The sequence below is a fragment of the Grampus griseus genome, assembly GCF_964374135.1.
Source record: "Grampus griseus genome assembly, chromosome: 10".
Lineage (NCBI taxonomy): Eukaryota > Metazoa > Chordata > Mammalia > Artiodactyla > Delphinidae > Grampus > Grampus griseus.
The window spans coordinates 72,485,600-72,509,591 of NC_139004.1; the positions used below are offsets into that span (position 1 = coordinate 72,485,600).

Genomic DNA, 23,992 nt, shown 5'->3' on the forward strand with positions numbered 1-23,992 from the left:
TTTTGTGTGTCTATGGCTAAACATGCAATCTGTCCACATCTTCTAAAATATAGCAACTTTGAGTTCAGCCTATTAACTTAGTGTGAGGGCAGAGGCCTTCATCACAAGTTAGTTGGTCATCAGTAGTGTTCCTTAACAGGAAGGGGTATTTTGGAGCTTTTTTAAAATGTATGTACAAGGTTTTGTGACTTTTAGTTTTTAACTCTGGGTTCAATGATTGAGATTCCTTCCATGTGGCTCATGGTAACTGACCTCTGGTTCATAATTTTTTAAAATACTTTTCAGGCGTACAAATCCATTTGGAGAATCTGGAGGAGGTACAAAATCTGAAACTGAAGGTAAAACAAGTGTAGTATTCTTATATTTTAGAAATTCTCAGAGCAGTAAACTATGTGAAGAATTTGATGTTTACATTTGTTTTGCTGTATGCTGTTTTAATGGTATCTATACTTCACAGTTTTCTCTTTTCACTCATAGTACACTTAAAGCAACAGAACTTAATCAAACTTAAGATTTCATTATTCACACAAAATTATAGATTATGATACTTTTGACCTCATAGTCAAATTTTCATTCCATAAGATATCCTTTGACCTTTTCCTAACAGCTGTTTTCTTCTGGTTTTGGAGCATAACTTTTTTTTTCTTTTTCCCATAGCTATTTACTTTGATATAATTTCAAACTTACAGAAAGGCTGTAAGCATAGTAAAAGGAATTCTTTTTAACTCAGAAGTACCAATTGCCAAAGCATAACCTTTTGCTATTTGAGTTTGAGATCTTAATTCTTCTATAAGATGAACACTGTAGTTAGGAGTTATTTCTAAATGCTTCTGCTGTGTTGAATTTTTCATTGGAAAACCTAAAGAAAGCAGTGTATTTTATTCCTTAGGAAAAGAAATTTGGGATTTAAAAATACATAATGTACCTTATTTTGTTGTAGATTCTATTCTTCATCAGTTGTTTATTGTCCGATTCCTTGGTTCTATGGAGGTGAAATCAGATGACAATCCAGATGTTGTTTATGAAACAATGCGCCAAATCTTAGCTGCCCGGGCCATCCATAACATCTTTCGTATGACAGAATCGCATTTATTAGTCTCTTGTGATTGTTTAAAGTAAGTAGTAACCTGTCCCTCAAAAAACTGTAGGAAAAAATGTTTACATAACTTTAGCCTAATTAAAATTTGTCTCCCAAATTTTTAATTATTTTTATAGGTTAATTGATCCACAGACACAAGTTACAAGGCTCATGGTGAGTTCTGCATGTTTAAAGCTTTATTTTAAGTCTCTTTGTACATATACGCGTCTTACATCTTTATAATAATCCTGATTCTGTATATTCAGATATGGTAGCATGAATTATGATTGGTCTTTAGGGTGTTATAATTGAGTCTATGGCTATCTCTACAAAAAAGTTGTAACATTCCGTGTAACTTAAAGAATCAATGCAATCTGGTGTGATACTTAGTATTTATATTTATCCCTCAGTTAGGGAGCATATATCATACACTAAAGAAACTAAAAATTAAATTAAGGGATTAAAAGGCCAACATGATTGAGTTTATTTTATAATTATCTGTTTTGAAATAGCTGCAGGCATGTGCTTCTATTTAATCATTTAATAATATAGACCATTTTTGTTACTGAATTTGAATTTGTAAAATGTGTTAATGACTAATAAAACAAATTCAGTATTCAACAACCTTTTAATTTCCTGACAATCCAAACCAAATATGACATTGTTTGTTCTTGGATTACCATTCGGTTAAGAAAAACAACTGACTCTAATGTTCTATTTAGGATATTAAACAACTTAGTACATGAGTTTGTCATATGTAAGAGGGCTGTTTTAATGGTTTGAAAAATTTCATGTTTGCTTCTGATGTTTTCTGTGGCAGTTTCCATTACCCAGTGTAGTTTTGTATGCTACACACCAGGAAAATAAGAGGCTTTTTGGATTTGTTCTTCGGACATCAGGAGGGAGAAGTGAAAGTAATCTGTCATCAGTCTGCTATATATTTGAATCAAACAATGAGGGTGAAAAGGTACGTGGCTTTTCAAAATGTGTTTCTGTTGTGAAATACATGTCATAGTCAAAGTTCTTACTAAGATTTCTGGAGAAAAACTCCCAAACTTTGCCTAGTCCAACTGAGCTGCTTGACCAAAGCCTCTTGTTTTGAGGAGAGCTGAGCTGATGGGTTGGGCCATCTGACTCCACAAACCTGTATCTTCCTGGCCATTGATAGCTGTTGCAATCTTCTGGCTTTGTTAACTTATCCTGGGAATGCAAAATATTCCCATAATCAGCCATTTCCAAATGTCTTCATCTTAGAGTAGCAGCAGCAGCTGCTTGCTTTCTTCTTTGCAACTTTACCATCTCAGTAATGAATCTGAGATAACAAGAAGTGGGGTATGTGAAAGAGATGAGAGCCAGCAGTGGCAGCTCACAGACTCTGAAGAAAATACACAAAGGATTGGTTTTGGGGCTGGAACATTCTTAAATCAGCTTTTGTTTGAAGCAGTGTATTAAAATGAGTTATAAAACTAGTTACATCAGCCATTTGGATACTTGATGTAAGAACTGCCTGAGTTTTTCTTACTTGTTCCCCCTTTAGATTTGTGATTCTGTTGGACTGGCAAAACAGATAGCTTTGCATGCAGAACTGGTAAGAATCCAAGACACTTAATTATCCAAGAATGTTAACTAAAGTAATATAAGATCTTTCATATTAGCAAGTAAATAAAAATGATTTTGCTATGCAAGGTTAACAATAGATGCTATTCCTGATACATAGCATTTAGAATTTGGATAAATGGCTAACATTAGAATGTAAATTTTTGGTGTGCTTTCTCATATAAATGCAAATAATAATTTGAAAAGGTTACAAAGGTAATATTAATTGACAAGTTAAAATTTAAAGTTATTTCATATTTAATTCATTAGTTGTATTCATCTGGTCTTCAGGATCGCAGGGCATCAGAAAAACAAAAAGAAATAGAGAGAGTAAAAGAGAAGCAACAGAAAGAACTCAGTAAACAAAAACAAATTGAAAAGGTATGCAGTCCTAATGTCTAGATCTTCTCTGACTAGATATGATGTTTATGAAGAGTTTCCTTAATTCAGCACTGTGACTTTCATATTGGAATTTTCAAGTGAAGGTCTGTTTCTACTTGCTCAGCCACTTCATACATAACCAGATGATTCATAGCATAGTAGAAAAGGATGACATCTGTCTTCTTGGCTGCGCCGCACGGCTTGTGGGATCTTAGTTCCCCAACCAGGGATTGAACTGGGGCCCTTGTCTGTGAGAGCTCGGAGTCCCAACCACCGGACTGCCAGGGAATTCCTGACATCTGTCTTCTGATACAATGTTTACATTATAGTTATATTGACATGTAGTGTGACTTGCTGTTTAGCAAACATACTACATATTCCAGAAGAGGTTGGAAGGTTGTCTCTGTCAAAGTAGGTCTTTTGAGAGGAGATATATATATGGCTTTCATCAATGGTAGTTGTGTGTGTGTGTGTGTGTGTACACACACACACACACACACACACACACATATATATTAGAGAGAGGGAAGGGAGGGGATGTGGAGTGATTCATTATGAGCCTTTTCTGTAGTTTATAATGAGAGATAATGATGGCTCGAATGTAAGTTGTTGGCCATAAAAATGGAGAAGAGTGACATGTTGGCTTTTATAGGCTTTCTAGAAAAGTGTCAAAATTTACTTTGGTGTTGCATTGGTTGTGTGTAGTCTTTCTTTTCAGTAAGTTGCCAGAATTATGCATACATATTTATGACAGAAGAGTTGAAGTGGCTCTCAAGTATGTATTTAACTGCTTACTTTCCTATTTGATTGCAAACAATTAACTTTAAGTTTCTTTTCTGTCTTTTCCACTAGGACTTAGAAGAACAAAGTCGGTTGATAGCTGCTTCCAGTAGACCAAACCAAGCCAGTAGTGAGGGGCAGTTTGTTGTCCTTAGCAGTAGCCAGTCAGAAGAGAGTGATTTGGGAGAAGAAGGAAAGAAGAGAGAATCAGAAGCATAAACTTATCCTTACTTTTTGGTTGATATTCGCCCCCCACCCCTTTGAATTTGTTGACAATTTCTGTGGTGAAGTGGCACAAGGTAACAACAATGCTGAACTATCAAGGAGACTAAAATTTATATTTGCTTGTTTATTTTAACTTCATTTTTTAAACTATGACTGACCTTGATAACTTAGGTTTGCATTGATTTTTTTTTTCCCTTAGAAATAATATACTATGCAGTAACTTCAAATTCCACATGTCTAAAAGAAACCTGTTCATATCCCTGAAGTAGATTGCTGAGGAATTACAGTTGCTCAAGCCTGTTCTTCCTTCAAATTGTGAACTTATTACCTTGCATTGTAATTGGCTGTGACCATAAGAAATCATTTATTCTTCAGCTTCAGGTATTCATGGATATGTTCCCTCTCTTTCATTAGGAACAATTGCTGGCAGTGAGGAAGCTTTTGACTGAATAGGTTTAAAATCCTTATACAGATAATTCTACAAGTTTGCAAATATTTTAACAATGTTAAATGTGCAATAGAACTTTTACAAAATAATTAGAATAGAGATTTTAGACTTAAGGTTTCAAGTTGTGGCAGGTGGTACTGTTGATTTCAGGGCATTTTCTTGGATTGCTCGCATTTCTCTGATGTACTACACCTGATGCCAGTGGGAAAGAAGCTTAAGTGTCTTCAGTTCAAGATTGCTACAGCCCTTGGCATTTTATTATCACATTCTTAGTTCTCAGGTTGGGACTTGAATTGTTGCTGCAGAGCAGTAATGGTTAAAATAAGATTTTGGAATTTATTAAAAGGGATTTTTTTTTTGTTCAAATACATTTTAGATTAGGATTTAACATGTAAAGATATTGTTACAGGATACATGGTATTTTCTGCATTGTGTGAAATAATTTTTATTGAAAATCAAGTGACATTTAGAAAGAAGTTCTATAGCAATTGTTTCCTGCTTAAAAATTCTCAGAATTTAGTTTAAAAATGTAATCTTTTAAATTTCAGACTGATAGCCCACAGTATTTTCATAATTCCATGTTTTTATAAAATACTGATCATCACTTTATATCCGTGAAGGCAAATAATATATGAGAATAGAATAATTTGCACTAATTATTGTAAATACTTGTCCTCTTTAAGTAAGTAGAGTGAAAGGTCTAATTCCATGAAAGACTGAAAAGCAATTGAGTGCTTGTTATAGGAGAGTCAACCCAGGAAGGATTTTAACCTGGTGCCAAGGTTAAAATGACATTTCTCTACTGCCTAATTCTGTGTCAAAACTTTTTTTTTTTACCTTGGATTTTTAACATTGCTGATAGAAATTATGTTCCTGTGTTTCACATGTAAAAGTATATATGGCCAAGTTAAATATATTGAATAAAATATTTTACACAGTCATGCATTTAAAGTTTTCAAGAGATTAGCCACTAAGACTAATTTTACAAGGGAAAAGCCTTTTGTTATTTAACATATAATTTTTTCTTTTTAGTTCTGATTTAGAAATGGCATATAGTTCTCACAATATAGTGTGGGTGTTTCACACTGTATATACATTGTTTTCTGTAGGAACGGGATAGATAATTATATATAGTATCATGATTTTTTTTAGCCATGTGCCAAATGGGAATAATGATTACTTAATCATTATTTTGAAGCCTTATGTTACCAAAACATATAGTAAAAAAGTAGAAATTTATGGAATACTTTTTGAAAGAAGTTTATTTTGTCCTTGCTAAAGGGAATGCTTTCACAGTAGTTTGTGTATCATTCCTTTTGTAGAAATTGAAATTTCTTCTGTGGTCAGCATTTGCTTAGTCACGGCAGGTCCTGCTTTTAAGACCTTTTTGAGAATTAGTAAGCTTTTTGTTTCAGTAAGTCTTCTACTATAAAGTTGTCACCTCACTTAGTTCAGGTGTAACTTGTCAGCCACCGTGCAGGGAAGGTGGTCAGCATTAGGAGGCAGTTTTACTAGGCTGGTGCTTTGCATGGTAGCGTACTACAGCCCTTGGTGAGCACTCTGGGTCAAAGTGTAGGCTAAAGTTAAGGGTACTGGCAGACTTAGGGATGCTGGACAGACTTGTGGTTCCTTTTACATCATGTTTTGATAGGAATTTCCACAATAACACACCCATGTCTATAGGTCAGACCAAAGTGCTTTCCAGTGCCAAATAGAAGTTATGTGTGGGTTTAACAATTTTAGATGATTCAACTTCTGTTCCATTACTGTAAACCATATGAACAATTCCATTACTGCAGATATTTAAGGATCAACTTTAATAAATTCTGTGTTTTGTTTAAGGAAGGCTCCCCGTGGATTTCTGCGTAATGTTAAAGCTGATCTTTGTTACCCTTTGAAATCCCTTCAAGCTTTTGGATGTTTTGGTGGTGATTGAATTAGATTTTGGGATATCTTTCTCAGACTTGAACTTGCACTTAATGGTTTTAGAGATTAACAAAACTGATTCTTTAAAAGGAAAGAAATTAAGTCTACTTAATTCTGCTAGGCACTCTTGCTACCTATGTCAACAGTACTTTTGTAACTATGGTAGTGAAGTCAATAGATAGGAAACTGATGATTCCTTCCCCCTTGTAAAATTGGGAAAACTTGCTAACGAGGGACTAAAACTGTTGCCTTGAACACAGTCCCCAGTCTAGTTTTTGCCATGTTTACAATGATTACTTCGTGTTTAATTTCAAAAGAATTCTCAGATTCCACAGTCTAGGGGTGGTAAATTTATGTTACTTTTATGCTTGAGGAAAGGATAGTATGGTGTGCATACCATTCTACATAACATATAATCATATGTGGTAAAGGCATCTGAGTTAATTTTGAATTATATATAGGAACTGCAAGTATTTAAGATTTGAATCTTCTTATACCTGCTGACAGACCCTAAGAGCCTGTGTTTTGTAAAACCTCTGCCACCCAAATTAATAAAATGAAAATATTAACATTGGTTTTGATAACAGCCTCCTAGCATTCAAACTGTACTTTAAATATTCAAACACACTGATTGTAGCAAGCAAGCCTTTGACTTTATTTTTATCAAGTTCGGCTTACTTTTCTTTCATGAGATTTTTTTCTTCCGTATTAATTAATAATACATAATAATTTGAAACTGGAACTATATTATACTTTTAAACTAATCTCTTGTGGCTGTACTCGTGTAATTTACTTAGGTTAATATGAGAACTGGGGATTAAGTTATAACTAATGTGCAAAACCACTTTGTATATTTGGTGATTTTGTAATGTAAGTGAATTGGTTCATATTTCACTGATATTGTTAATCATGCATATACAATTAAAAATTATGCTTCATTTCCCTTTAGAATTAAATTTGAAAAACTCGACTTTATGTAATGGTGGTATACATGTGGAGTGAAGAACTTATTTTTTCATTTTATCAAAATAAGTATTCCTGACAAGGCTTCAGGAAATATGCTGTTAGGATATTTTTAATGTATAATAAAGTCCATGATTTTTTTATAGTCTTTTTTGTATGAAATATTTGATATATACTCTGAATTTTACTTCTCCAAGTAATTTCAAATGATGCTTATAAAACAATTGGACTTTTTCTTAATCTGTTATGATACTGTTATTACACATCTAACCCTATTGCAATTCCATAACAGCTAAAATGGGAAAAAAATGTCACTTATGGGGAAATAATACTAATTCATATCTAGTGACTTTTTTCCTTTAGAAAAATTAAGAGAATTTTCAATAATTACCCTAGACATGTTACAATGTATACTTGCTATATTGGGTCCTATTCAAAGAAATTCCTGTAATTTAAAGGGTCAGGTTATTGTGTACACCAGCTTAAGTGGCTTGGGCCTGTAGTTTTAATACTAATGCATATTCAACCCCTGTGCTCTTTATGGTTTCCTGTAGCACTTACCAAGTTCTGTTCTTCTACTGGCAGTTTGTTTTAATTTGTTTTGAATTTTGTAAAATGTATACACTTGTAGAAGGTCCAGGGAGTAGATGAAATTAACTTCAGAATTATGTAATTTATCTAGGTGCATGTATATCTTAAATATATTTGTGTATCGACATACATATAATCTAGCACCCATTTATAAACAGACACCACAATTTGATTAAAAAAAAATAAAAACTATTCATGCCAGCTAATTTTGCAAATTTTTTATGTGAAAACTGTATTATTAGTAATTTTAAGTCTGTGCTTACTGAAATAGTCTGTATAGCCATGAATTCCTACATTAGAAAGAAATCATATAACTTCAGTTTCCTTAAGAAGGACTATATTATGCTAAAAAAAAAAGTATGCTAAGACTAAACATATAAACATCAAGCTATAACTGACTGGGCCTGTGGTCATCATGCTGCCTCTCTGTTCTCTCTGTTGATGTGCCATATAATGGTACACAGGTATGGCTGAATGAATGTCTTCTTAGTTTCCTTCCTCGCTTCCACATACAGAAACCTGTACTTAAATGCAGCATAGAATATATAGAAATAAAATTTTAAACTAACACCTATAACTGCTTCTATCAGTGAGCCCCTCCTCTGTGTATAGTAGTCGACTAGGTTCAGTACAGAAATCATAAGCCATTATCCATTTGAAAACACTTGTAGTGATCACATTAACCAATAAATGGCAACCCTTAGCCAGGGTTTTGTAGGAAGAAGGAACGCATGTATCCCATTAATGATGAAATCGCAATTGAAGGTTCTCTTTCAATTAACTGAATTACCTCAGTAATGGACTCTGCAAGTAAACAGACAATAAACTGGCCTTGGGACTTTTGTACAAGAACAGCTAATTTTAGGGTCATGTACTGGGGTCAATACTTTATTCACTGCAGTCACTAAGACATTTTATATATGTACTTCTCTATAAGAAGGATTACTGTTAAGAATTATGAATTATCAGAGGTAGCATTTATTATTTTGAGCATGTAGAAATGTGGATTTATACATTTAATGTAAGATGAATACAGTATTAGAACTGATGTATCTTAGTTAATTGAAATTTTTACTGTTTGGGTTTTATTTTTACAAAACTGCCTTTCAGAATGCCAGCCATCTGTTGAGAGGCTATGTTCAGAGTGACTTTTTAAAGAATGTAGACTGCATTGAGATTTTAGTTGCTAGGTAAAGTGAGAAATATGAATCAATGTAACAAGTCACATTTTAAGAAAGACATCTGTGGAATTATATACCTTTTCATCCAGAATAGTTTGATTACCAGGTTCCTGTGAAAATTCCTTGTTCATAAAGGTCATATTCTTTGTAAAGGACATATGCCTTTAGACGATTGGGTAACGGAAGAAATGACATGAAGATGGGGCAGCGCAAATGTAAACGTCCCATACACTTCCGGATCTTGAGGCGGCACAAATGTTTCAGGGAGCGAGGGTTTGCTAAAATGAAAAACAGGCACATTATCCAAAAGAAAGAATTGCTTCATTTTTTAGTGATCTTTAGCAAATGTATTTTGTACTTAAGCCACCAAGATTTTCATTTGCTCTGACTAAATGGAAAAGTTAATTGGGAAATAGCTTTCCACTTCTCACTGCAAATCTCGTAGCTGTGGTTTCAGAGCCATGTCATGTTAGAGTCCAAAGACTGGCATCAGTTGTGGGTCTGGCCTGTGAGACCTAAAGCTCCTACACCTGTGGGTATTATCCCCCTGTCCTGCCCCTTGGGGTCAGGCTAAAAACTAAAGATCACTACCTGTGGGGAAATTATATGAAAGAAATTCTTCTTAATTTGACTTATGTGCTACTGTGAAAGAATTTGATTTGAAGGGTCATTTAATATCCTCTGTAGCCTTAGATCTTAGCATTTTCTCATCCCTGTTTTAGTGCCATTTCATAGTTTTTAATTCCTGTGTCTATGGTGTTCCATAGGATCAGAAGAAAAGTATTATCTACCTATATAATAAATAATTACCTAACAGATTTTATCTATTGGGAAATGGTAGTAAGTACAAATTAAGTGTAGTTGTAAATGGTAACATTTTTTAGATAGGAATAGTATTTTTCTTCGTTTCTTTAGGTCAAGCTTTTAACTGAAGAGAACAATGTTCTACAAAAGAAATAAGAGTTCAGTTAGTATTTTTTGGTAAGAATCGTCAAGAAAGAAAAATACTCACTCAAGATAAAATGGATTTCTGACCAGAGCCTCTGTTTTTGGAGCACAGCTTTCAACTTTGAACAGATCCTAACTTGATCAACATAATCAAGCATCACTCGAACAACCTTTCCAGAGAGATGTTGCAGCCATGACAAAGTTATTACTTCGCAGAACTGAGGAAGAAAATCAGAACTATGAAAGTAAATGGAAAACTAAGTATCTGTGGTTTAACACAGTAATCAAAAGAACACTAAACTCGGAGTCAAGAACCAAGGTTTGAAGTTCCTCATTTATAAACTAAGGTGTTGAACAAGAAAATATTTCTTAGCTCTAACATTTGGAAAAATATTTACTACCAAGTCTTCCAAACTTTATAAGATAACGAGGGTTTAAAACAGACTGTTACCTAATAGCTTTTATCCCCTTTGGTTGCCTGCATGGCTATGTGGAATAAAGATTACCTTTCCAGCTTCACTTGCATCTAGATGTGGCCATCTGACTAAGTTCTAGCCAATGAGATGTCAATGGAAGTGTGAGCAACTTCCAGAATGCTGTTAAAGGAAGAGCAAGGTGTGTGCTGCTTCCTCCTGCCTGCCTTCCTGCTGGTTGGACTGTGGATGTGAGTTTCTCCTGTGAATCATGGAACTGTCCAATTAGAAGTCTATTTACTCTCGCCTTTATTTATAGGAGAGGGGAGTAAGCCATCTTATTAGAGCCTCTCTTATTTGGGGTTTTCTATCATTCATAACCTATTCCCACTCTGATACTTGAAACGTATGATAGTTTCTGCCTTTAAGTAATTTACATGTCCTTACACAAGATGCCCATGTAAGAAGGCAAATAATACTATATGAAAAGTCAGGAAATAATACAAGATGACATATTGCTTAAATACCAAGTTCTACATTAATCATAACCTAAAAGTAATATACAATATTAAAATATTTTCCTTTTCAGAATTGACTCAAAGTTCTTTCTCCATTTTATTTATATTTTCAGATTTTAATAATATGAATTCAGGTATCTATAGTGCATCTATTGTGTGCTAAGCACAGATCTGTAAGCTGAGGAAAGTGGTGAACAAGAGCTTACATTCATGTATTTGTGGGGGAGATACATAATCAGTAAAATATTAAGAATTTCAGAAACCGATAAGTACTATAAAAGAAATGAAAAGCATTAAAGAGAATGATTAGGGAACAGAACTACCTTAGGTAAGATGCATAAGGAAGGGCCTCTTTGAGGAGGTAACACTTGAAATGAGACCTGAAGGGTGGCAGCTATTTGAAAAATCAGGGGAAGAGCTCAAGTTGGGGAAAATAGAAGTGACCAATTAAGTAGGGGGAAAATAGGAGACTGTGGTGTGATGACAGCTAAGAGAAAAATGTCTCAAGAAGAGAGTGGTCAACTATATTTATTGTGATCCTTTTTTCATCAAAATGTGACCAAAGAAATCCATTAATCAAATGTTAGAGCCAAAAACCTAGGGGTACAAGTATCAGGAACCCAGAAACATTTTAGCTAGATAACTCACTTCTTCAAAGAAAAAACATAACTGGTATATAAGGCTGCATTTATTTTTCACAGCCTTGTTCAGATGTTGCTTCATTAACTAGAGTTAAATCACTTTTTCCTCTGTTTCTATACCTTTTACATCTTTCTACTATCATGTTTATTTTATCATATTTATCGTATTAAAATCTTTCCCTCCATGAGCTTCTGGAGGGGATGGAGTTTTATCTTTTGCTGTAGTTCAGGGACACGGATAATGACTACATAGGGTGACACAGCCGATACTGTGCACTTACCATAGTATCTTTGATAACTGTAGATGTCCAGCCTTCAACAAAAGTATAGAAAGGATGAACTTTGTCTCCATGAGGACAGTCAAAGCATCGCTCTGTGTCATACCCATAATTCAACAGCATCCTGAGCATGACTTCATCTTTCAGCGTGTATTGAAGTGCTGATGGGAAATGTAAAGGGTTGACTTTGCAGAAGTAATTAACGTTGGCCCCATGCCGTAGCAGCAGGCTTATCAGCTCATAGTTGCCCATCCTTAGGGCTACCTGGAGGCAGTTAACTGGGTCTTGATTAGGCAGAGCTCCAGCACTCAGAAGCAGCTTAACTGAAGAGAGGTCACCATTTGATACAGCAAAATACAAAGCTGACTTCCTGTGGTCATCATAGTGTTTGCGAATTCTCTGATCTAGCATGAAATTTACATCAAACCCAGACTGGATGAGAAGTTCCAGGCATTTGGGGTGTGCTCCTGCTGCTGCACAGTGAACTGGACTGATGCCACTCTGCTTAATGGCAGCAAAATCTGTGACTGGAACCAAAATCTTCAGAGCTCTGAGAAAGAATTTCAAAGTGCATTAAAAAATAGTTTTTGTTAAGATGCTGCATTGACCTGTATATGATTGCTTTATACTAGCATTGGATGGTATTAGCATCAGTTGGTTTTTAGACACCCCAACCAAAAAAAAGCATAGTCCTGCATCCAAAAACTCAGATACCACGTAAAGTTAAATGAAACTAAGGTGTACATATAAAACTCAGAATTACCCCAGTCAGTGAAACCTGAGGCTCCCCATATTGCCAAACGACCTGAAAATAAAATAGTTTTATGTCTCTTCAGGGTCTACAGAGGATGTCTAAATTTACCACTTTTCTAGCTGGTCAAGAGTTTCTCACCTTTAAAAGGGGTGTTGGAGTTGTAGGATCAGAGATGAAGAATATAAAATTCCCAGAAGCTGCCCCCCCTCCAAAACCCCATGGCTATTACTATTTCTATTATTTGCAATAATGTAGTTGAACTTACAACAAGTGGCCTCTGTCAGCTGCCACATGAATGGGCAGGTGGCCTGAATTCTTAGGGATGTTGGCATCAGCTCCATACTCCAGCAAGAGAGTTACAGAGTCTGGATTTCCTCCACTAGCTGCTTCAAGTAAGATGGAAGAAGAATCAGAGGCCTGACCAAGAGCATTAGCTCCTAGGAGGAGAAAGAGTGATGTTATGCAGAGTCTTTTCCACTGTATTGCTTAAGTATTCTTAAAAGTGTACCACCACTACCAAAAAGCAATTATTGAGCAGCTACTTTAGCAAAACACTAAGAATCAAAGACATAAAGTATGTACCTCCTGTCTCAGACAGTTTACAAACTAGTTGGGGAGAGAAAATGGTGTAAGCAGTCTCTAAGTTATAAGTAGGTTGGCTTTCAGAGTAATTTTATAAGTTATTTGTTTCTAACTTAAAAATCCCAGGAGAAGTAATTTTATAGAAGATGGTTTTATTTCCAGACCAGCATACAAAAGCTCGCTTACCTCATAACACACTATAAGATGGTCTAACAATCCTGTTGAACTATGTCACCATGACATCTAATGAAGATCTTACGGTGGAAAAGTGTATTTGTTCTTTTTAACTTGTTCCTAGGAGACTGTTCATACTAAGAGACACTAGCTGTTTTTAGTTGAAGATAGGGACTGCTGATAGTTAAAAGGGTATATTGTAGTACCCTGTAAGCTAAGTGCTGTGTGAGTGGTGTGGATAATAAGAGTACAGATACAGGCTGTCTTCTTGAAGATCTCAGGGCTGGAGTTGTGAGCAGGGCTGGGAGGTGAAGGAAGGAGGGAGGAATTTGGGGTCAGTTGTGGAAGGCCTCTCAGTAAAGGCTTTGAAGAAAGAGTAGCATTCGAATGGACAAAAGAATAGGAGGACACTCTGGGCACCTTCACAACTCATATAAAAAAGATATAGTGACTTTAGTGTGGACTCCATAATCTTCAGAATATAAGGACTCTAATATTTATTGACTGTCTTGCATGTGTAAGCAGTAAGCCAAAGCCCATTTAAGGTGTATGTTGGCTCATCACAGTCATTTGTTCTTCTCTGTTCTTTATTTTGGCAATATCATCCACATACAAATTCTATTTCAATATATTATTCCTAATTTATATGGTGTCATTGTGCTTTACATGGAATGGCACTCTATTGCTGTTTCAACTTGGAGGAAACTGAAAGATCTTTCTTCATGGAAAAGATTATGATGAATCAGATCTCAGTCTTAAAAGCTCATATAGTTTTAGATGCAAAACTCCAGACTTAAGTGGAGTTGTACCGTAGGAGGAGAGATGAAAGTGACTTCAGTCTTTGGAAAATTATGTCCCCTCCTTACAAGTGCAGAATGGGGTACCCAAATGATGCCATTCATTGAATAATCCATCTTGAAAATGAATTCCTAGAAGACAGATTATCATCTCTATGTTCTGGAAGGAATCCATAAAATGCTTCCTACAGAAGAATTCTCACTGTAGCATTTGATGAGGAATAATCCATTTTAGGTGAGTGTTCTCTTAGTGAAAGTTCTACATAGAACTATGAGAAATCTATTATATGCACCATGTTTTTTCTTTTACTGAAGAACTTATTCACATTTTTTGCTAATACACATAATATATATGTCCTGATTATCATCGCTCAATTAGATAACCCCTTCCTGCATATTTTTGTCTAATTGAAAAATTTGTAAATGGATTAAAATATTTTGAAAATTAAAAAAAAAAGAATATAGTGGCTCCCCCAGAACCCCATTCCTAGAATGCATTAAGAAATGTCTAATAAGCCCCCATGTAATGAGTACTCACTATGTGCTGGTTTCTTTATGTATGTAATAATTTCTAAACTTCACAACAACCCTAGGAAGTAGATGCTAATATCTTCATTTTAAAGATGAAGAAACTGAGTTTCATTGAGATTAAATTACTTCACCAGAGATGCACAACTAGTAAGCAAGGTAGTCGGGATTCATGTACAGGTGGGCCAGACCCAGGTGCTATTTCTATGATGCCATGTTGCCACTCTAGCAGTGCAGGGTAATAAAGTAATGTGATTTGGAATGAGACAGAAGTGGGTTCAAAGCTTGGCTCTTCTATTTAGTAGCTGTGTGCAAATGACTATAAGGGGCTTACCTAAGGGAAATGCTCCCTCACTGACCTCACTGAGGTCAACCGATACTGGTTTCTTTGAAAGGTTAAGGATTTAAAATCTGTCGCCTCTCCTGTTTCTTTATATTTTAATCAATGATCTACACAAAAGGTTGCTCTTTTTGTGTAGATGAAGGATCCAGTGTTTACTTTGTTATTCCAGCTAATAACTTTAGACATCTCTGGTATCACTCATTTAAAACATCTTACTTAAAAGGTCTTACGGCCATTGATTGGGAACTAGCCTCCCCTATATGATAGGAAAGATTTAGGTAAGTCTAGAAAGCAGAAAGTTGTTCTTAAATGTAGGAGTCCCTGCAGTCTAGAAAATTGGACACCAGGACCGTCTATTGTTAGAGAAAGAAATAAGACTTCTGGATGCAAATGGGGAGGAGAATAAAGAAGATAATTCTAATATTGGGACTTTATTAAATCTTGGTAAAGATTTGCTTCTTCGAAAAAAAGCTTTAGATATTACACTGCTTCTTCTAACAGTGTCATCAATGAGGGTCTCCTCAAAGACAGTTCTCTGAGCTAGGATCTCTGCCAGTTAAACCAGGATATAAGATGGCCACAGCTATAGCACGGGTGGCAGGGGAGGGAGTGTTTGAAGGGAAGTTCTACAACTGGTACCATCCCTGACCCTCACTTTCCTCAAGGGTAAAATGAGGATAATGCCTACCTCACAGGGTTTGTAGAAGATTATTTGAGATAAAATAAGTAACTTAATACCTGGTGCTTAGAGAGTACTCAATACATATAAATTGCCTTCCCCTTCTCTCAGAGTTTTGTTTATTACTAGAGGGGAGAACTGGGACCCAAAGAGAAGAAATCAGGAAGAATTTCCTAACAACTTAATTCATCTGGTAACAGGTTGGACTGCCTCATAACTTAGCTTAGGCAGAGACAACGTGAAGGGGATGTTGTGGAGTGTTTCATTCTATGAATCTAGAAAAGAACACCACCACACAAAAAATTAAACAAAAAACAACCATCCTCTTAACATGGTCAGGGTACATTAAATAAAAGAGTAACCTGCATCCTAGTAATTTTAGGGAAACTGCTTCACAGCAAATAAGAAATATTCAATCCCTATTTTAGGCTCTTTCAATAGCTAATATTAACACACACTTCAATAAAATATTAAGTTAGGCTTAAATAAAATGTTAACTTCTATTACACTGAAGCTCTCCATAAAGAGGAGAACGCTTAGGTCATGTTATCCTTTAGTAGTGTGCTGACTGTATAGGAAAATCTTGCCTTTCTGCAGTAATAGTTCCATGGTTTTAGTGTGTCCGCTTTGGGCAGCAAGAGCAAGAGGAGTGAATCCGTAGGAGCTCTTTGGGTCAGGGTGGGCCCCAGAAACCAGCAGGAGCTTCACTATGTCCCGTCTGCCCAGCCTGGCTGCTTCGTGGAGAGCTGTCTTCTCATTGACACACCGCAGATTGACATCTGCTCCACGGCTGATCAGCAAGGCGGCCATATCGTAGGAGTCCTGTAGAACAGCTGGGAGATTAGAAGTGAGGGAGGCATCATGTTCAACCGGAAATTAAGGCCAGAGTATCAGATCAGCTAGTTTCCCTCAGGCTTCTTAAGGAGTTCTTCCTACCTATCCCCCATGTACCAGCATTTGGTGTTTAGGAAACGGATTGTAAAATGAGGCATATATCAAATAATATTAACAGTGTTTTACATCAATAGGCTATTTGCTTTTCTGTAAACCATGACCAATTATTCATTGTCTGTTGGCTGCTTATGTAGCTGAAAAACAAAGTTTTCATTTATCATCTTTATGTTCTCAAGAAAATGGGAACTTAAGTACCTAGTACAGTCCTAGAAACGATTGTAGCTGCTTTACATGAGGAAAAACAAAAACAGCAATAATTAGGAAATTATTGTTAACCTCACATTTTGTTAACCAATATTCTCTAATTGGCATTTCTGCTGTTAATTTGCATTGGATGATAATCTTTAGTCCTTCAAGATTCTAGAGCACCTTAATTTATCCATCTCCCTATCCATTTGCTAATTGTTGGCACCAGCTGTGTTTGGGGAATCTTGCTAGGCGTTAGACACTGAATCAGCATGAATTCTGCTCACAACCATTTATAATGTGCCATATCAAGGGCTATAACTGCACTAAGACTAGGAATATAGAGCGCCAAGAGTGTTGGGTCTTTTGTAATTCATTGAGCTGGCACTTTGTGTGCTCTTTCATTTTGGAAAGATGAAACATGTCCTTTGTTTTAGGAAATAATTTTCTAGACTTGTCTCATTGACGGTATATTGCCTCTATGATGTCTGTTCTCTTTCTACCATTCCTGTTACTCACAGGCTGCTCCTCTTCAGTTATCATCCTAGTTCTCTTAGTTATTCTTCTTACTGATTTTTCATTTCTTATCTTCTTTTTCTGGAAGCTTTCCTAACTTTATCTCCTCGCGTTTGAGTTTTTTTAAATTTCTGCCGTCATATTTTTCATTTTCAAGAGTGTTTTCTGTTTCGTTCTTCATTTTTTTTTAGTAGTGTCCTGCTAGTTCATTAATTTTCATTGATTTCTCTGAGGAAATTAATGATAATTTCCCCCTACCTTTTATTTTCCCCTAAATAATCTGTTTCCTCCAAGTTGTTTATCTTTGTTGAAGACTTTCCTCAGATAGTCCTTGGATGTCTGCTCATGATTAAGAGCTGGGGACTAAAAATCTGCCTAGAAATTCTAAACATTGACTCTGGTCTTAACTGTAGGTTAATATGCCTGGGCTATTTGTTGGGGAACCTCCAGTTTTAGTATTTTTAGTTCTTTCTCTTTGAGCTGATCAGATTCTGCAAAGAAGCCTCCTCTTGGAGGGTGAAGTTCTAGCTGCTGGCTTTCTAGAATTTGGTGAAGAACTGGGAGATCTCAGCCTATGTGCTTAATTCCTCCAGTGTTTTCAATCCAGTGCTCTTGCCCTTGCCAAATAACCCCCAGTCCAGAGAGCCTTTGCTCACACTATTCAGAGAAAAAACTTCCGAAATTCTGCTGGGTGGGGGAAGAGTCTGACCCAGCAGGGTGGATTGAGAGAAGTGATCTAGATACCTGACTACTTGTTTCTTAATAGTTTTCAACCAATTTTTCTATTTTAGCTGCCCATCCTTCATCCCTGCTCCATGAGGTAACTATAGCCAACAATTTCCAGGCCTTTTCATATAACTGTGCTGGTTTTTGGCTTTCCCCACTTCAAGTTAAGATTTGGCTTTCTTGACACTTACTAGTCATCCATCTGCTCTTCTGATTTTTAAAAATCATGTTATTGTTGTCTCCTCTTCCATTCTTTGTATCTTAACCCTTTAAAACACTTGACGAACTGTAATCCTCCTGAAGACTCAGGAGGCAGCAGAATTACTCATTCATATTTAATCTGCCATCTTTACCCAACCATTGGCTGCTTCTTCCTACTCTGCTCCTTTCCTATATTTCTTATACAAGAATTAACTTGTTCAACTGAGGTACCATGTAAAAATGATCAGCTCATAATTGGGCAGAGACTTTCCCTCAGGCCACCTCACAGGCCAGCCTATATAAAGCTTCTTGAGGGTCAGGTACCCATGTGTGGTTATTTGGCACCAGAATGACACTGCTGCAACTATGCACAAGAAACTGCCTTTGAAACCTGTGGGCCTGGAGGACACTCAGAGCCACAGACTGTTCTCCAGAGCTAACGTGTTAATTTACCTGTAAGAAGAGGAGAATTGCCTTCGACGTTCTTGGCATTTGGATTGCAGCCATTGAGAAGAAGAAAACAGACATTTTCTAAGAGGCAATGGCTGACAGCCAAAAAAAGTGGTGTTTCACCATTGTTGGTGGTTTGCTCCCACACACTGGGTTTTGAAGCTGAAATAAATCCATTAGACCACACAGATTAAGATACAGAAATAAATTTTAAATTTATTTCTCAGAAGCATCAATAAGAGTTATAAAGGGAGTTTACCTTTCAGGGTTATTTCCAAAATGTTCTTATTTAATTGCACTGCAGCCTTATGGAGAGGAAGCCAGCCTATCTCATCTGCTTCATCAAAAGCAGAATGGTACTTGGTCAACCCTGACAATACATCTTCCTTACCTATTAACAAGTCAAATGAGAACATATTCACATTTGGCACATATACAAGGCAGCCCATACTGCTTCTGAATTCCATCATCAAGGTTAGTGCATGAGACAACAGTATTCTAGCACTACCTTTAATGAAAGACAAATTTAAATGGCATAGGACAAACAAGCAGTAAGGCCTTTCATCTAGCATTCCATACCACCTGGACCTGTGAATACCCGTCATCTTGTTACATACAGAAAACAGCTCTGTCCACCGAGGAGCCCAGGAGCTGTTTGCTAAATTTTGCTGAAGTAGTTTCTCCCAGGAAAGGCCCCATCAGACTCTTGACAATTAGCTGTTGACCCCATAGTGTTCGGCACTTGGGAGATCCTGCTTCTAGGCTTCCTGAACTTAGAGGGGAAATGCTACCAGTTGTCACCATTACATCTTACCACAAGTTGAAGGGGATAGAATAGGAAGAGTACTTAACTGTCTCTATTGTTTCAACTATCCTCTTACAGTCTGCAATCAAAAAGCTGCAGAGAAAAAACATATGAATGTAATTCCAAAACTGAGGAAAAAACTAAGGCATTTGATAAAACAAAAGGAAGGGGTAAAGGCAATAGTAGTTAACCAGGAATGAACTCATATGAGGCAATGACTGAGGCATAATAGAAATACTTCAAAACGCAAGAGGGAGGAGATACGGGGATATATGTATATGTATAGCTGATTCACTTTGTTATAAAGCAGAAACTAACACACCATTGTAAAGCAATTATACTCCAATAAAGATGTTTCAAAAAATAAATAAATAAAAGATATATGTATATATATTCAGAAAAAAAAAAAAGGAAAAAGAAAACGTAGTATGGCCCTTAATGTGTTCCAGGGAAACTCCCCTCCCATGTGTCTTCCCTCATCAGCTTCTTTAGGGCAAGAACTTTGAGAGCCTGGATTACAGTTAGCCTTCAATCAGTGTCTGCTGAACTGAATCAAACATGCCTAGGACTGAAATGTCACATTGTCACATGGTAAAATTTAAATGGCCACTCTATAATGTCAATGATTCTAGCAAAAATTATTATTGAAAAAAATAGTAAATAATCATGGTGTAAGTTTTAAAAAATATTCATGATCAGAATCTGTATTCAAAAAACACAATCAGCAGTTTTTTAAAGTAATATTTTTATTAAAATATTTAAAGTTTTAAAGCTCAACTTATAAATCTTATATTATTTTAAACTCTAGTAAATAAGGATTGTCACCTTCCCTTTTTCTTTGATTATTCAATGAACCCAGCTTGAAAGAAATAAATTCCCTTAGACAATCTGCCCTACTTAAAATTTAGTCAATCTCCCTATCTTAAAGTCAACTGATTAGCAACCTTAATTCGATCTGCAGCCTTAATTCTCCATTGCCATGTAAGGTTACATATCCACAGGTTCTGGGGATTAGGACTTGGGACATCTTTTGGTGAGGGGGGGGCTTTATTGCTCCTGTCTCAAGTATATTCTATTTTCCTAATTCCTTCAAGTGCCTGATCAAATCAGCAAGCCTTGCTAAGTATCATACAATTCTTGCAAGTCTAATGACTGAAATTTATAACTGTAGTCAATTTTAATTTCTTTGAAACATTTCAGTACTCTTAATCAAAATCTCTTATGCCTTTCAACCTAAAATCATGACTTCAAAGTTAATCACAAGGTTTAATCACAAGGTTAATACAACAGGTAACCCAATGAAATCCAATTTATTTACAAAACTTTTAACTATTTAAAGATTATTCCTAAATTTAACATAAAAGTGTAGGAATAGTGTAGTAAAGAATGCAGACTCTGAAGCCAGGCTGCCTGGCTCATTACTTACTAGCTCTGTGACCTTGGGTAAGTCATTTAATTTCGCTATGCTATGCCTCAGTCGCCTCATCTCTAAATGGGGAAAATAATAGTACCTACCACATAGAGAGGTAATGAGAATTAGAATTTAAATGAGTTAATACATATTTATGAAATGCTCAGAATAGTGTGGCACACAGTGTTCACTCCATGAGTATGTTACTTAAAAAAAAAATACTGTAGGTTTGATATACTCCAACATCTCTGTATTTAATTACAAAATCTCTTGGGGTTAAAACACATTTATCCCATTTTACCTCCATCAGGCAAATAGAGGTCACCACCCCAAGCAAATGGGTTTAATACCCCTGAAAAATAATTGTAACTACTCAGGGGCTTGAAGTTCTGATCACCCAGAGAGCATTTGACTAGCTGTGCTTGGCCGCAGACAGCCCATATCCAGGGCAATTATCTTACTCCACTGAGGGATCCATGGGGTCCTTTTCTAGTGTTGTCATACCAGAACTCTGAGTTCACACCCTTCAGAAGGGGTTAGTCTCTTCTGGGTTTAAGTTTACATAATAACTCCTTTTGATTTGAGTAGATTAAAGACTTTACCCTACTAAGGTTTCTGTGTCTTGGTTGGATTTATGCATTTCCTTAGCTCCCCAAAGAAAAGATGCATTAGTGTTCTCTAGTCTTACATATCCTCATGTATTTCTTCTTTCTGATTTCTCATCTGCCTCTCCTCACCCATATTTGCTAGTAACCTCCTCCAACTATTTTCTTTCTTTTTTTAAATTAATTTTTATTGGAGTATGGTTGCTTTACAATGTTGTGTTAGCCTCCACTGCACTACAAAATGAATCAGCCATATACATACAGATATCCCCTCCCTTTTGGACTTCCTTCCCATTTAGGTTACCACAGTGCATTAGGTAGAGTTCCCTGTGCTATAAAGTATGTTCCTATCAGTTGTCTATTTTATACATAGTATCAATAATATCAATGTGTCAATCCCAGTCTTCCAATTCCTCCCTCCCCACCCCCTTCCCCTTTGGTATCCATACATTTGTTCTCTATGTCTATGTCTGTATTTCTGCTTTGCACATAAGGTCACTGATACCATTTTTCTAGATTCCACATACATGTGTTAATATAAGATACTTGTTTTTTTTTCTCTTTCTGACTTACTTCACTCTGTGTGACAGTCTCTAGGTCAATCCATGTCTCTACAAATGACCCAATTTCATTCCTTTTATGGCTGAGTAATATTCCATTGTATATATGTGCCACACCTTCTTTATCCACTCCTCTGTTGATGGACATTTAGGTTGCTTCCATGTCCTGGCTATTATTTTCTTTACTGCCTGATTAAATTCTGAATTATTTCCAAATTTCTCCTGTCTGGTCACACATCAAGTCTCATAGATATTCAGCTCCTTGGATTCTGACCCTCTCTTCTGTTTTTGTCACAACACTAGCATCAGTGCTTATGACAAGGCTCAACTGTTGAATACTTATACTATGTTGCCAGTGAGATACCATTACCTCTCATCTTCAGGTGACTGCTGTGTAGTTTCCGGCTTGTGAATATCCTGTAAACTCTGTTGAATGATGAGCTGGGTGTCAAACTCATTGTCTATGTCTTCATCACTGGTGTAATTATCCATGTGAAATGCAGACAGATTTACTTTAAAGTCAAAATGAATTAAAAATATTTTTCCAGTTGTGAAAGATTATCAACTGATTAAAATTATAAATGAAATTCAGAAAACTAAAAAATTAATAGGATTGATAAATGAAAAAGTGCAAAATTTAGAACACAAAATATTCATTAAAAATTTTTTGAAAACTCCAAACAGTTTTCTGAACTGACACAGATTCAACATAAATTAAAAGTTTTCCATGAGCAGCCATCTACTTAAAGCTTATTCAGGAAACACAACCTTTCATATAAAACTTAGGTCAGTGCCATTGTAACTATGAAAATGTTCATATCAATCTATTTTAAACTTGGCTTATGAGTTTTTCTCATTAATTGTAGCTCTCACTCCAAAGAATATCTTTCCTACACGCAGGGAGTATAATGCTGAAAATAATATTTTTAGTTAGTAAATACTAAAAATAAACATGTTATAGGAATAAATATATTCTCATAACATGTAACAGGAATAGTGGGAAAAAAAAACCCCGGTATATTTTACTAGGCAACATCTCAAAGGTATTAAAAGAACATTTCAGTTTTAGCATAGAATAGGTTTGATCACATACCAAAGACTTTTTACCTTTTATTATATCCTTTAGGACAGCACTGAAGTTTTCACTGTTAAGGATTAGCACATCAGAATTTTCATTTATATTTAGGATCTCCACTCCCATGTAGTGACCATTCCATTAATAGCTTTACTATAAATACTTGATCATAAGACAGTCTGGCACATTCTCCCTGTTTTTTATATGTGGTTTAGCTCTGTTTGAAAACATGATCTCTTTTTTTCACTGCTGTATTCATTAAATTTAAAAGATTAAACATTCTATTCCTGGAATAAAATGCTTTTGCAGGGGGTTGGCCATGTGAAGTGAATTCGTTCTCTTAGGGCTCATGCACATAGACACTACAAACCAGAATCAATTTTCTACTTAAGAGAGGCCAAACATTTTGCACTGACTGAATTATCAAAAGTGACTGTCCCAAGGGTCCTGATTCACTGGGATGCTGCACCTACATTTTCTTTGGATTACACAGCTGTGGCCCAAAATGTCCAGGGAATCCTAAGGAAGGAATAAAAGATAATAAAATAAGATAATAAAAACATGGTAGTAAAATTTTGACTATAATTTTGTTTTGTTGAAATGTTTAAAAATTGTTAATATACACTAATACGTTAAGTGCATACTAAATAATAAGAATAATAACTACTAAAAATAACAA

The 23,992-nt window shown here is 35.7% G+C and overlaps 2 protein-coding genes across 8 annotated transcripts in view; one reads left to right on the plus strand and one right to left on the minus strand.

The window, feature by feature from the left end:
- APPL1 (adaptor protein, phosphotyrosine interacting with PH domain and leucine zipper 1) overlaps window positions 1-10,221 on the plus strand; it is a 34,370-nt gene extending 24,149 nt beyond the window's left edge. The window contains exons 16-23 of one of the 4 annotated variants that reach the window (XR_014297303.1): window positions 286-338; window positions 941-1,115; window positions 1,216-1,252; window positions 1,899-2,045; window positions 2,616-2,666; window positions 2,966-3,055; window positions 3,908-4,134; window positions 10,085-10,221. Coding sequence is in view for 2 of the 4 variants with exons in the window: in XM_082663432.1 (XP_082519558.1) it covers window positions 286-338; window positions 941-1,115; window positions 1,216-1,252; window positions 1,899-2,045; window positions 2,616-2,666; window positions 2,966-3,055; window positions 3,908-4,054 (700 nt within the window). In the remaining 2 variants the exon portion in view is untranslated. Of the gene's footprint in view, window positions 1-285; window positions 339-940; window positions 1,116-1,215; window positions 1,253-1,898; window positions 2,046-2,615; window positions 2,667-2,965; window positions 3,056-3,907; window positions 9,234-10,084 lie in introns of those variants that run through there. The other 3 variants (XR_014297304.1, XM_082663432.1, XM_082663433.1) reach the window with 3 other exon arrangements.
- On the minus strand, window positions 3,101-23,443 carry ASB14 (ankyrin repeat and SOCS box containing 14). Of its 4 annotated transcripts, none has more exons than XM_082663434.1 (11): window positions 23,346-23,437; window positions 22,609-22,750; window positions 19,709-19,755; window positions 19,117-19,248; window positions 18,861-19,019; window positions 16,412-16,657; window positions 12,987-13,158; window positions 11,971-12,517; window positions 10,182-10,335; window positions 9,247-9,447; window positions 3,101-3,985 (listed from the first exon to the last, which is right to left on the minus strand). In XM_082663434.1, the coding sequence occupies exons 2-10, from the start codon at window positions 22,728-22,730 to the stop codon at window positions 9,269-9,271; spliced, it is 1,758 nt and encodes a 585-aa protein (XP_082519560.1). In that variant the 5' UTR covers window positions 22,731-22,750; window positions 23,346-23,437; the 3' UTR covers window positions 3,101-3,985; window positions 9,247-9,268. The 4 variants fall into 4 exon arrangements, with proteins under 4 accessions (XP_082519560.1, XP_082519561.1, XP_082519562.1 ...); XM_082663435.1 differs by having other exon boundaries at window positions 23,332-23,398; XM_082663436.1 differs by lacking the exon at window positions 19,709-19,755 and having other exon boundaries at window positions 23,346-23,443.
- Window positions 23,444-23,992: the final 549 nt, after the last annotated feature.

Coding starts and splice junctions, on each gene's coding strand:
- ASB14 (XM_082663434.1), bottom strand. CDS start 22,730: ATGGATAATTACACCAGTGATGAAGACATAGACAATGAGTTTGACACC. Junction 19,756..22,608: donor CAGTCACCTGAAGATGAGAG/GTAATGGTATCT, acceptor TTTTCTCTGCAG/CTTTTTGATTGCAGACTGTA. Junction 10,336..11,970: donor CAGTTATCAAAGATACTATG/GTAAGTGCACAG, acceptor TTTCTTCCTCAG/TTCTGCGAAGTAATAACTTT.